The sequence below is a fragment of the Lampetra planeri genome, chromosome 1 (assembly GCF_965212315.1).
Source record: "Lampetra planeri chromosome 1, kcLamPlan1.2.h2, whole genome shotgun sequence".
Lineage (NCBI taxonomy): Eukaryota > Metazoa > Chordata > Hyperoartia > Petromyzontiformes > Petromyzontidae > Lampetra > Lampetra planeri.
The window spans coordinates 32668191-32680366 of NC_136107.1; the positions used below are offsets into that span (position 1 = coordinate 32668191).

The 12176-nt window shown below is 48.2% G+C and overlaps 1 protein-coding gene across 1 annotated transcript; it reads right to left on the reverse strand.

The window, feature by feature from the left end:
* Positions 1-8055: 8055 nt before the first annotated feature.
* Positions 8056-11350, reverse strand: LOC144718592 (urotensin-2 receptor-like). The gene has a single exon (XM_078594008.1). The coding sequence runs from the start codon at positions 11331-11333 to the stop codon at positions 10128-10130; it is 1206 nt and encodes a 401-aa protein (XP_078450134.1). The 5' UTR covers positions 11334-11350; the 3' UTR covers positions 8056-10127.
* Positions 11351-12176: the final 826 nt, after the last annotated feature.

The window sequence follows — 12176 nt, forward strand, 5'->3', positions numbered from 1 at the left end:
TCAGATTGTAAATGTTGTGGCTTGGCTCTCCAACACACCGGTGTGCTGTACTAGTGACGAATTGGCCACGTTCTGTTTACGTGACAAACCTTATGAATCGGATGGTGGTGGGTTTAACGCCACATTTATATATTTACGCGATCTAACCCAAAAAAAAACCTCTATTATGGACGATACCAATTGGTCATATAACGATACCAGTTACCATAAGCATCCTACTCGAACATGCTTTGTTAATAAATAAATTAAAATTCCACCAAAATCTACTCTCAGTTGTTAGCAACCGCCGTCATCGTAAACCGAGCGAGGCTGATGCGGTTACATGAGCCCGGGGCCCGCCCGAGGGGTGCACGGCCGTGCTGGGCAACAGGGACACGAAGCTGTGACGCTCGTCACAATTTTCCTGAGCGCAGGGTCATGTGACGAGGGTTTGTTGTTGTTGTTGTTGTTTGGCCAATTTTTTTACACGGTGCATCATCAAGCGTGCATATATTGTCATCGTAGGGCAGATAACAGGAATCGATCAATTACATAGTTGTTTTTGTGTGTTTATATATATTTAACTTTCACCTACCAAACATCACTTTCAAGAAGGCCCATAATCTGTGTCCGTCCAGGCAGACGTGTATGGGAAGGCAAGGCCCACGTGAATAGTCAGGTGGTCGCTTTGGCCCCACCAAAAGGCCCAATAGCAATTATTAACCGATCATTCACGACGGGGTTATACAGGAGCTGGAGCGGTGCCCAATGAACTGGTTTACCTAAGTTAGATCCCTGGCCATGGCTACTAGACGATCAGTGGTGAGTGGCATCTGACGTAGTTCTGGGCCCCCTTTATCAACCCGCACTTACCAGCGTGGTGAATAAAACTCCCCGGACCAAAACTGTGTGTGGGAGGCTTTTCATCGACCCAAGGAATGACAAATGATCAATAATTATTAGAATATGCCCAGCTATATATCGTAGAAATTGGCATCTTATATAATACCTCGTTGCTCGTATCTCCATTATTGTGAACCAGTGAGCAGTGTTTTGGGGGTGTGTGCTCTGCACTATAATATCAGCAATCTAGATGAATTTCCAGGTCATGATGCAAAATTCAGTCATTGACTATTGGCATCTAATCCCGTTTTGGCTCTCCCATAGGTTCATTCAGCCGAAAATAGTCGTACTGGCCTTGTGTTTGGCGTGATTGTGGACTTCAGCACCAGAGAGACAAAGCTGGTCTAGCTCGCGTAGTGTCTGTTTTCTCTGTCATACTCAGCACTCAACTATTTAAAACGAAACTATTTTTACTTTACCAGGTAAGGCCCACCGATCAACATAGCTCTTTGTCAGAAGCGACCTGGCTACAAATGATAGCTCATTTGTGGCACCTCCGATTAGCATGGTTGGTTACGTAAGGTGTGAAAGAAGCTCAACATGCATTCAATGAAGTGGCTTTTCACGTTGAAATTTATAGCAGCCAAATACTCTAAACGCACGTTTATACATGTGGAGGGAAAACCGGAGCACAGGCATTGTGCTGGTCTTAATATATGCTCAGCTACAAGCAAAATATGAAGGGAAAAATGTATTAATGATACATGAAATAGATTTGTCCTTGGGTGTGTGAATACATGTACTCCATAGTGAATTATGTAACGTTGAAATAACATTAGTTTTGGATGCAACGCGAAAATTACATTTCCAATGGGGTTTCGCGCAATAAAAACATTAAACGTAATATTCCCAATGCGTCTGTTTTGCTCAATGGAAAATGTCACATCGTCATTGTCAAATGGAACGAAAGACGTGTAACGAAATACATAACAACCTTTAAGAATTACCAGTGCTTGTGCGGTAGTAATAATATTCTGAAAATATAATAACATTACAGTCCGTTTGTTTTGATCACCCAAGGGAATTAAGACTTCTTATTGAATAATGTAATTTTTTTTTGCCAAACGAGAGAACGCAGTAACCTTTTTTGAGCTCCTCCGTTCAGTTTCTGAAATTACATTTCCAGGCACAACAACAACGCTCGTGTCCGACTGCACGCGCGCGTCCCATCACCCAGGCGGCAATTATTTACAAGGCTACACCTTGACGAAGACGCTCAGCGAAGTTGAAGCTGGTTTTGAAGTTACTTTGTTTTTACACGCAGCCCTTTGTCAATCCGCTTCGGGATGAAGGTCGCCCCGTGTCGTGTCGGCCATTTGGGGGGTTTCATTATTTTTTGGAGGGGGCCATACTTCACCGCACTGATCAGTGAGAGGGCTGATGAAGAACGTGTAGGGGTGGAGGGTGCGTAGGACTGGATCGGATATCAGCCATGGCCGGAAATCAAACCGAGGCGGCTGGGCGTGCCCAGCACAGCTCACCGCTGATCACAAAACCGTGTTTAATATTATTACCAAATGCTACTGGGAAACATTAATCTGGAGGAAACCAGTAGGCTGTTAGATGAAATTATATTTATTTTCAGAGTTTAAACACAGCTGTAACCCGTTCAGAATTGTGCATTCTAATAGCATGCGTACACGTGCAGCATTTCGTTTCAGTTGTTGGGTGCAGTGGGACAACTCGTTACCCGGCTTCAAGGCCCTTCCAGACGGCGGGGCCCTTTGCGCAGTTGCACCGCCTGCACACTCGCTAGCTACGCCTCTGTTCCCATCTTAACGAGGGGACAGACGTTCGTGTGCTGTTTGGACGGGGAGATCTGACTGTGCAAAGGGACCTGCATGGTGACTTACGTCTCATACTGGAGCGGAGAGCATGAGGTCGTGTCACGTGGGCTGTTATTTTGTGCAGGATCCATAATTTTATTTCGCTTAGTCTCTTTCTGCGCGTCTCGCTTGATGTTCCTGTACTCCGTCTGCCTTGACATGTCCATCTTCACGTCTCTGTGTCCGTCTGTGTGTGTTCATCTCTCTCTCTACGCCTCTCACTCCCCACCGACGTGCCCGTCTCTATCTTTGCGTCTGTGTGTTCGTCTCTCTCTCTCTCCACGTCGCAGGGAGTGTCTGTCTCTGCGTCTCTCTGCCCATGTCTCTCTCATCCGTCTCACTCCGTGTGTCTCCACGTCTCTTGCTGATTTCATGATCCCCCCCCCACCCGCGTGTGCACAGGGGAATAGAGCAGAGGGAAGTTTGCAGTGACCCACAGAGCTGTCGGAGACAGCTAGGATGTCTGCACCCCAAGGCAGTGCCCGCACTAATCTTGTTCATTCGGCTGCTACTGTTGTATACTGCTAATGAACTGCGCATTATACAGCGTGGCACTGGAGGTTATTGGCAATCCTATAAGTAGCAGTGTTTTTCTTAAATCAAATTGCTTCGTGTGATGGCTTTACACCTCGATATTACAGTGGCGCAGCAGTGGCACGCTGCTTAGTGCACGGCGCTATGAAGCCGCACACTTAAGTTCGATTCTAGGCCACAGCTATCACCAGTGGGGACCTATGTCTGGACAGCTCCCACGGCCCTCTGCTACCCACAGTTCCTATGATTGCTTTCTCATTGCTTTCATGGCTTTATTTTGGTGATTTCGAAAAGTGTATTGGTTTAGCCATGTTTGTTTGTTGTAGTACAGAGTTAGACTGATGGCCTTAATCTAAGCTGTCTTGTGGTTGTTGTTGTTTGACTTGCATCCCACTGAGATTATTGCACAGCGTTGGTGTACGGTGTTTTTTCTGCAATATTTTGCTGTCTTTTCTTGGATTTTCTGTTTGCACTTAGTCACATATTCACTTTAAGATGTTTTTTGTTCCTGTTTTTGTTTTTTGTTTGTTGCGGTTGCACCCGATTCAAGAGCCGAATGGCTCACAGGGCTATACCTAATAAATGAAATTGAACTTGAACCAAAGAACTTCCATTACCGACACAGTATGGGAAAGCATTCATCCAGCAGTGGGTTGATGAAGGCATGTAAATTAAAATGTGTTTTATAATGCGATTAATAATATGAACTGAAAAAACTAGGGGTGGAATATTCACTGCCTCTCCATGCGATTCTATGAATTTTCGAAAGTCAGGATTGCGATTCGGTGGGATCAAGAATAATATACAGTACACTTTTATTATTTCGGTGAATGTATCGCCTCGAGTGTCTGCAAGAGTAACGAATATACAGTATTTTACAGTCCACGTGAATTTGAAAGATCTATTCCGACACCTCTAATTCTCTGAATATATTGTGAAGTGGATTTTTTTAGTATATGAATCACTCATTTAATATATCATTCCCACCCGAGTAAAAATATTTCCGTTTCACTGCTGAAGCTGATGCCACAGGACCTATTTAATAGGAGCTACTTCAATAGGCTTTTCTCACCACCACTAAACGGCACTTCTTCAACAGCTCCGTAAAGAGTGGTTCCCTGTATGCCAATCACCCAATAGACGTTTATTATAATTGCTATGTTCCTCGGTGGGATACTATACATGGTCATTATTGGATATTGTACATTTGCTATTAGCTACATGCCATGAGGACACAATGCGATATTTTCACTTGCAAATATCGCAACTGCGAGTGGTGTGCCCCGGGCCTCATTTTCTGCACTGGGAGCGCACTGCAGATGCGACCTGCAAAGGGTGTAGCCATGTCAATAAAAACTGATACATTTGAATTCCGTGAAGAGCTCGTATAAGCCGAGATAAGTCAAAAGGCTTATTTAATACGATGCCGTTTATGTGTGCTGTTATTGGTAGCGGAGCTGAGACTATCACCCGTCTAAAGGATCACTGAAACCCAGATGCAAATCCAGGATTTTAGTAGCGTAGCCTAATTGAGAAATACAATTTAAAAAAAACACTCCATACAGTATTTTTACAATGTCCTCTGGTTGCAATCCATGGCAACCAGACTTATACCATGAAATATATGTAGCACATTCAACACACGACCTTTACAGTAACATATACCTTTGGACAACAGATCAGAATTCGAAGCATAATGCTGATAATTAAAGCTGCACTTGAGCTAGCATTGCAGCCAACAGCACACACGCGTGCAGGTTCAGCTGGAATTGGGTCCGTAAAGCTTCCCTGTGGCAGTGGTCCCATGATCACCACTCCCACCGTCATTAATTTCAGGCACGGGACATCGAGTTTAACCTTTGCATGTGACAAGGCGAATGAATGGAGGGGACTTGGACCTCTGGGCGCACGGAGGGCGGGTGTCTGTATGGGTGCCTTGTCAGGCTGGGTGTTTGTTGCGCGGAGAGTGGGTGGTTGTGTCGGACCACTTCGAGCCATCGCCCCAATTAATAATAATCCGCCAGCAAGCAGCGTACACGGTTTTAATTCAACCGTGAGTGATATTCATTTTGTGGGCGGAAATTACGCGCGTGCTATGTTTTAAAGATGCTATGTTTCTACACATAAAAAAAAAGTTTGACTTTAATAATGCAATGTTTATGATGGATGCTGCGAGTTATTTTGTGTTTGTGTTTTTGCCAATAAAGTCCCTTCCATCATTTTTATTTGACATTGGTATAATTCATCTAGTGCCACGAAGACTTCTTATCGATCAATTTATCTGCACGTTTCAATGCTATTAATTCAGATGAAAATGTTAAAGGATTATTTTTGCAATTTGCAGTTGATTGCGTCACTTTTGCATTCATGACTTTTGAAACGTGACCACCTTTTCGCCGTGACCAAAGCTATAGAGGTGTTCTTCTCATGGAAATCGAATTTTTATCAAAATTGAGCAAAAAAAAACCCTCTAACTCGGCGGGTTTATTGGGGAGTCATTGATGATCGGAGTAAGACCAGCCACTCACTACACTTGAGAACTCAGCTTATTCCCAGCTGGCTACCTAAACACAAAGCCAGGAGGTCAGCAGTGCAAGCTCAGTGCCCTCATACGTCACAAACACGTCACGTGAGCCACCCGGCCACATTCTGAGCAGGTACAACTGCGGCAGTAAATGGCGCGGCACTTTCGTATGTACAGATGATTGCCTCGTGGCAGGTTGAGATTGTGGGCGTGGGTGGCATTGCCCTTCGGGCCACGTGAGGCGGTAGGCTGTCGGCTGGTTGCTGATTCATAGTCGTAGGCTGTAAGTGCTACAGTAATAAGTACAGTACACGTTTGTGTTTATTATTTAGCTGGCGTGGCGAGCGTATCAATTGGTGACCAGATGACACATTGTCTGGGGACTATTTAAAGACTACTTTTACACAGGAGGGATGGGGGGGGCAGTGACATTTCTAGAAACAATAAGGAGAGTGGTGTGGAGTGGGGGAGCACATGCCTGGGATCAAGTCGGTGCTGCGCCTCCACTGGTAGTATGCCTGATAAGGCAGACAGTTTCGATGTAAAGCTTTCGTGACTGCAGGGATTCATCTTCTTGGTTCTTTCGGTAAAGTCACGTAGAAGGGAAATAATAAAAATAAAACATGATAAAATAATTCTCCTGACGTTTCTGCCACAACGCAAGCAGCCGTCCTCAGGTGGAGAGCAGGTCTGTCGGAAAGACAGCGTCTGAATGACAGACCTGCTCTCCACCTGAGGACGGCTGCTTGCGTTGTGGCCGAAACGTCGTGAGAATTATTTTATTATGTTTTATTTTTATTATTTTATTATTTCCCTTCTACGTGACTTTACCGAAAGAACCAAGAAGAAGGCAGACAGTGTCATCGTGTTTAAACCGTGGCATCTATCCGCAGGGATTAACGATCACCAATCTGGGACAGGATTTTTTTTTCATCCCGGGCACTCGATTCTGTCCTTGCGAGGGTATTTCAGGTCTGCGGTCGAGATCTCTGTCTCGTGGGGGAGGTCCTTCATCCAACAGTGGCTACAGCAAGCAATCGCAGGGCTCCACCATTGGCTTTTACTGCACATTATTAGGCCACTAGGTGCGATTGACAGTCATGCAGCAGCAGCACAGCAGAATTGGAACCGTCCTGCACGTTCAGCAAGCCACGTTAATTCGCTTACACGGTTGTCAAAAAGTGTGCGCAGCGCGTTATGGGGTTTTTTATGGGGGGGGGGCGGGGTGTATCCCACAATGCCAATGACACACACACATATATATACGATGCCGCAGCACGTGTAGGATAGCTTACACAACAGACCAGGCATGTGGAAACTATTTTCAAGTTGTGGTCGGAGGTGAGGTGGGGGGGGCAGATAGCCAAGGAGGCCCTTGAAGGTAAATGAGGGGGCTCGGTATTTGGCTTATCCGCCTAATTTTCAGAAAATGCCGAGCAGCTATCCCCCCCCCGAGCCCCCTTACGTTGCTTGGAGCACTTCAATAATACAAAAACAATTAACGCATTTGGTCATTACAAACCCCTAAAAAGGCAATATATACAGCTTTCCTTCGCTTTATGTGGCTTCGGTTCGTGCCATTTCATGGATATGCGGCGAAATTATTTCTGCCCATAATAATAATTCGCTCCTCCGTGCTGTTTGAATTCACTCACACGTGGCTATGCGGTCGGACGTGAAGGGCAACATTGTGTGTCTGCTGTGTGCGCTACTCGGAAGGCAGCGGTCTCGCGTGCGGTTTCGCTTTGTGCGCCCTTAGTTTGGATCGCATCTACTACTACTACCGCATCGAGCGAGGGAAAGGTGTGTGTGTGATATCGGTGATATCGGTGACGATTCAGGCAAAAGCCCTTCATCTCTTAGTCGTGAAAATGGGCTACTGCCGGAAATGCCGCCTATTATATCGCAGTTTTTTCCTTTGCGGGCAGTGTTGCTGACAGTTGAGCTGAGTTTTTTTGTCATTTCAGATTGTGCACCACTGCCAGTACAAATAAAAACATGTATTTTTTTTTCTTTTTTATATCATTTTGTACCGATACGCTGTATATACAATTTCTACTTTTAGGGCCAGATTCTCATCTTGACCACAGGGATGATCTGCGTTGGCTCAACAAATTTCCCTCATTATTTGTGATGGAGATAAAGTAGTTGGCACGTTTACACGAAAACTATGATACAAATAAACGTCCGCCAGCATGTGAATCGGACCCAGAGTCTTGTTTTATATTCAGCATACCCAGTGTCAAACAACCCCCAGCTATTTATCAGCGAGAATTCCAAAACTGTATCTCAAACAATTGTTTTTTTATTCAGCATTTCACTTTGGCGGTCTTCATCTGTCTCCCATTGGCACTAATAATTTCGAATGTCACTTCCTGGGTAGTGGGGGCTGCTGCAGTGGTGTCACGGTCAGCACAGTCCAGAGGTCAAAAGTTTGATTTGTTCCTTTGGCCAGCAATTGAAGCAACGGTGCAAATTTATGGTGACGTTGAATGAGTCACTGTAGCACGTGGCGCTGGGAGATTGGTAGCCAATGGGATTGGAGGTAGCAGCCCGCTCTACCAGTTGGACCTGTGGGCCAAGCGCCGAGCCTTCTGGGGGTCCAGAGGGGTGCGGGGCCGAGGGCGGAGCCTGGCCACGCTGGGGAGGATAAAAGGCGAGCTCCGACTCACAGTCGGGGCTGTTGCGATCTGGGGTGGAACTCGTCGTGCTGCCGTGGGTCTGGCAGCATGTTGGCTGTCCCGACCCAGTGTGTAGTTATCTCCTAAGGCTGTGAAGTCCAGATTGAACAAGAGAGAGTGCCTCCTACTAGTGTCTCCGAATTAGCCCACTACAAATGTGTAAAATCCTCCATCACCGCCTCTGCTCCCCACCCCCTCCCAGCGGTATGAATGGATGCAACTACAGTCGATCTGCCGATCGGGTGTGGTGGGGTCGTGGGTAATTCCCACCTCGCCCAACATATCTAGCTTGAATGGAAACATGCGCCAAATCACCTCTCCAGAATTCCCACTCGCGGAGGCCCTTGTGCCAGCGGTGGCTTGACCAGGCAATTGCAGGGCTGCGCCTTTACCTGGTTAGTTTCGTCAAGCAATGCCATTCGTGGTTTAGACCAATCTGGTCTCCACAATTTACAGCCACCAGAGGCGAAACCCATCTGAACCTTCACGTAGAAAAACATTTGGGCATTTATTACTCAAGATTATTATCTGGGACATTTTTGCTGATATTCACTCTGGTGAGAGTGTACATGTGTTTTGAGTTTGCAGTGAGCAAAATAAAGATTTGATGACTTTCAACAATTCAGGATAGCAATTCAGTTGAAAAGAAAGTACGGTGTTTTTTTGCAAAGGTTCTGAAGTTAGTGCCTCAGCTGGCGCAAGGCTTTACCTAAACCAATTATACACAACGTATTCATACTATTTTTTTTAATCGAAGCTCGCATGCATGATTCGATGCAAGTTCCGTGCATATATGATGATGCATCGATGCATCATTATATATGCAGATGTCAGTAACTCTAGTGAGTTCCTTGCCAGCATAAGAAGCAGGAGGAACTCAGTGTGACATGTTTAATGATTCGTCTATCAGTCCGTGACCTTAACACACGGAGCTCTTCCACAGCATCCTCACGGGCTGCCCCAAAATCGCAGCCTTCAGGGCCCTGTCGCTAGAAATATTGGGAAACGGTTTTCAGAAATGAAATCCTATTTAGTTTTTTTTTTATGATGTATGTGTTTCCGTTTGCCTCTGCTTCTCTTGTGTCTCTCTCTTTCTCGTGGTCATCGCTCCGCTGCCTTCCATCGGTACCTTCCACTCATTGCACTCTTCAAGCTCTTCCCGAGTCGTTCACGATAACCCACGCGTCTGTCGACGCACCCGTGTGCATCAGCCGCGCTTCATCTCGCCGCGTGAAATTAGTTTCCCGGCTGACCCTGCTACCACACAAAGTGCTTGGACTCTCCGCGCTACAAAAATCTGGAACGCGTTACCCGCTGCTTTATCCCTTCACGATGACGGCCTGCAGCATTAGTACGAGTCTCTGCTAACAGTTGTTTGCTGTTTTTGGACGTGCATAACTAACGATGACGTTCAATGAACATTAGCAATCGGTTGCGACGTTTTTGTGCGCGTGGTTCTCGATTAGAAAAATAATCTGCGTGGCAGATCTACACCCCGTCTAGAGCTCTTCCACAGCCATCAATATCACACAGCGCAGGCCCTGAACACATTATTAGGAGCCCTTCCACAAAACGAATATCTATCGTTTTACTGTGGCTACACTGCATGCCTTCATCCTCTCACCCAGAGCTCCCCGCAGCCGCACATCAACGGCACCCCACTCTCCCTCTCCGGTGTGTCTACACGGCCGGCTCGTGGTGCTCGCGCAGCCCCGTGACCATCATGGTCTCGGTGAAGGGTTGGCTGACGGACGAGATGGAGCGCTGCGAGGCGCCGTGCATACGCCCCGACCGCCAGTGCCGTCGCTCCGATCCCTGGGCCCCGCACGCGGGGACGACCCCCGAGCCGGCGCCGGTCGCGGCCCAGACCCCGACGCCGCCGGCGGTGGCTGCGGCACGTCCGTGCTTGTTGCGCAGATACTCCTGGTAATTCTTGGTGAGCAGCGTGTAGAGGAACGGGTTGATGCAGCTGTTGCTGTAGGTGAGGCACGTGGCCACGAGGTTCATGTATTTGACAAACGCCTCGCTCCATTGGGCCACGCCCGGGTGGTAGACACTCACCAGCTGCCAGGTCCAGAACGGCAGGAAGCAGGCCCAGAAGGCGAGCACGATGCTGAAGATGAGGTAGAGCACCTTCTGGTTGGGCGAGCGTTTGGTGTCCTTGGTGGCCATGGCGGAGGTCTGGGAGAGCCAGTAGGTGCGCGCGAGCCGCACGTACAGCGAGCCGATGATGAGGCCCGGCGCCAGGATGCTGGTGACGAACAGCACGGTCAGGTAGATCTTGAGGGAGCTCATGCGCCAGGAGGGCACGCACAGGTAGTGCACCTCGCCGTTGGTCTTGTACACTCTGCACAGCTCCATCATGATGATCATGGGCAGTGCGAGCAGCAGCGAGACGACCCACACGCCGAGCGCCAGCGCCTTGCGATATCTGCGCGAGCGGCGGACCGTGTCGAGGGGGCGCACCACCGCCACGTAGCGCTCCGTGCTCATCACGGCCAGGATGAAGATGCTCGCGTGCATCGTGAGCAGGTCGAGGCTGAACAACAAGCGGCAGCCCAGGTCGCCGAAGTACCAGTCGCTGGCGAAGTTCGTGCACACCACGAACGGGATGGAGGAGAGGTAGAGCAGATCGGCCAGCGCCAGGTTCACGATGTACACGTACATGGAGGCGGACGAGCGCATCGACTGGCACATGACCACGAGCGTGTACACGTTGCCCGCCACGCCGACGACGAACATCAGCGACATGACGGCGCACATGATGGACGTCACCAGCATGTCGTCGTGGGCGTCCGCCTCTTGGCCGAAGCTCGACGAGTTGCCGAGTGGAAGGAGTGTGGGGGAGGAGCAGTTGGGGTGGAGGAGGTTTTCCGACGGTCTCATGGCTCGTGTCGGGGGTGGCGGCGTGAGCTGGGCGGGGTGTGGACTCGAGTCCCCTCTGTCTTGGGTGCCCCACGTCTCTGGGGGAAGGGACCGCCTGGCCGGTCAGCTCGGTCGCGCCCCGGTGGTTGACGAGAATTCGATGGGGTGTGGTGGTGGTCTCCTTCCCACGGTGGGGACTTCTTACAGGAGCGTCCACGCCATCGGGAAAACAACTGTGGGACTGAACGCACGCGGTCGTTAACAATTTGTAATTGAGCACGGCTTGTGTCTCCACGATGTTCACTATCTTAGAAGAAGATAATCAAAGAAAGAGAGGTGGGGGGTGGGGGAAAACTCAGAAGTTTCAATGAGCGATGGGAGAAGCAAGTTCCAGACGACGGGGACTCCAGAGGACAATAAGTGACCTCCGACTGAGCATAGGTCGACTGGGCTTGTAGCAAAAAGCATTTGTTGCTGGAGGAGAGAGTGCATGGAGGAGAGAGTGCATGAAGGAGAGTAAACCAAGATATGCAGAGATAGGTAGGGGAGAGATCATGGAAGATATGTTGAGTGTGATTGTTGACATGATTCAGGATTGGAATAGACTGAGAGCTGTTACACAGACGGCCATAATCAGGACGCTGCTGAGAGTAAAGTACGACTTGCCCATCGTTGGAAACGATCATTGTCAGTGGACTGTAAGTGGGGACCCAAGGACCCTCCGCAGTGTGAATGTGGTGAACAACTACAAACGACGGAACATTCTAGATTTGAAGTTTTCGTGACCGCAGGGATCCATACTCTTTGGTTCTTTCGGTAAAGTCACGTAGGTATAAAATAAAATAAATTAAATTAAATCACGAC

Bases quoted from the DNA above. Each gene is read 5' to 3' on its own strand.
- LOC144718592 (XM_078594008.1), bottom strand. From the start codon at position 11,333: ATGAGACCGTCGGAAAACCTCCTCCACCCCAACTGCTCCTCCCCCACA.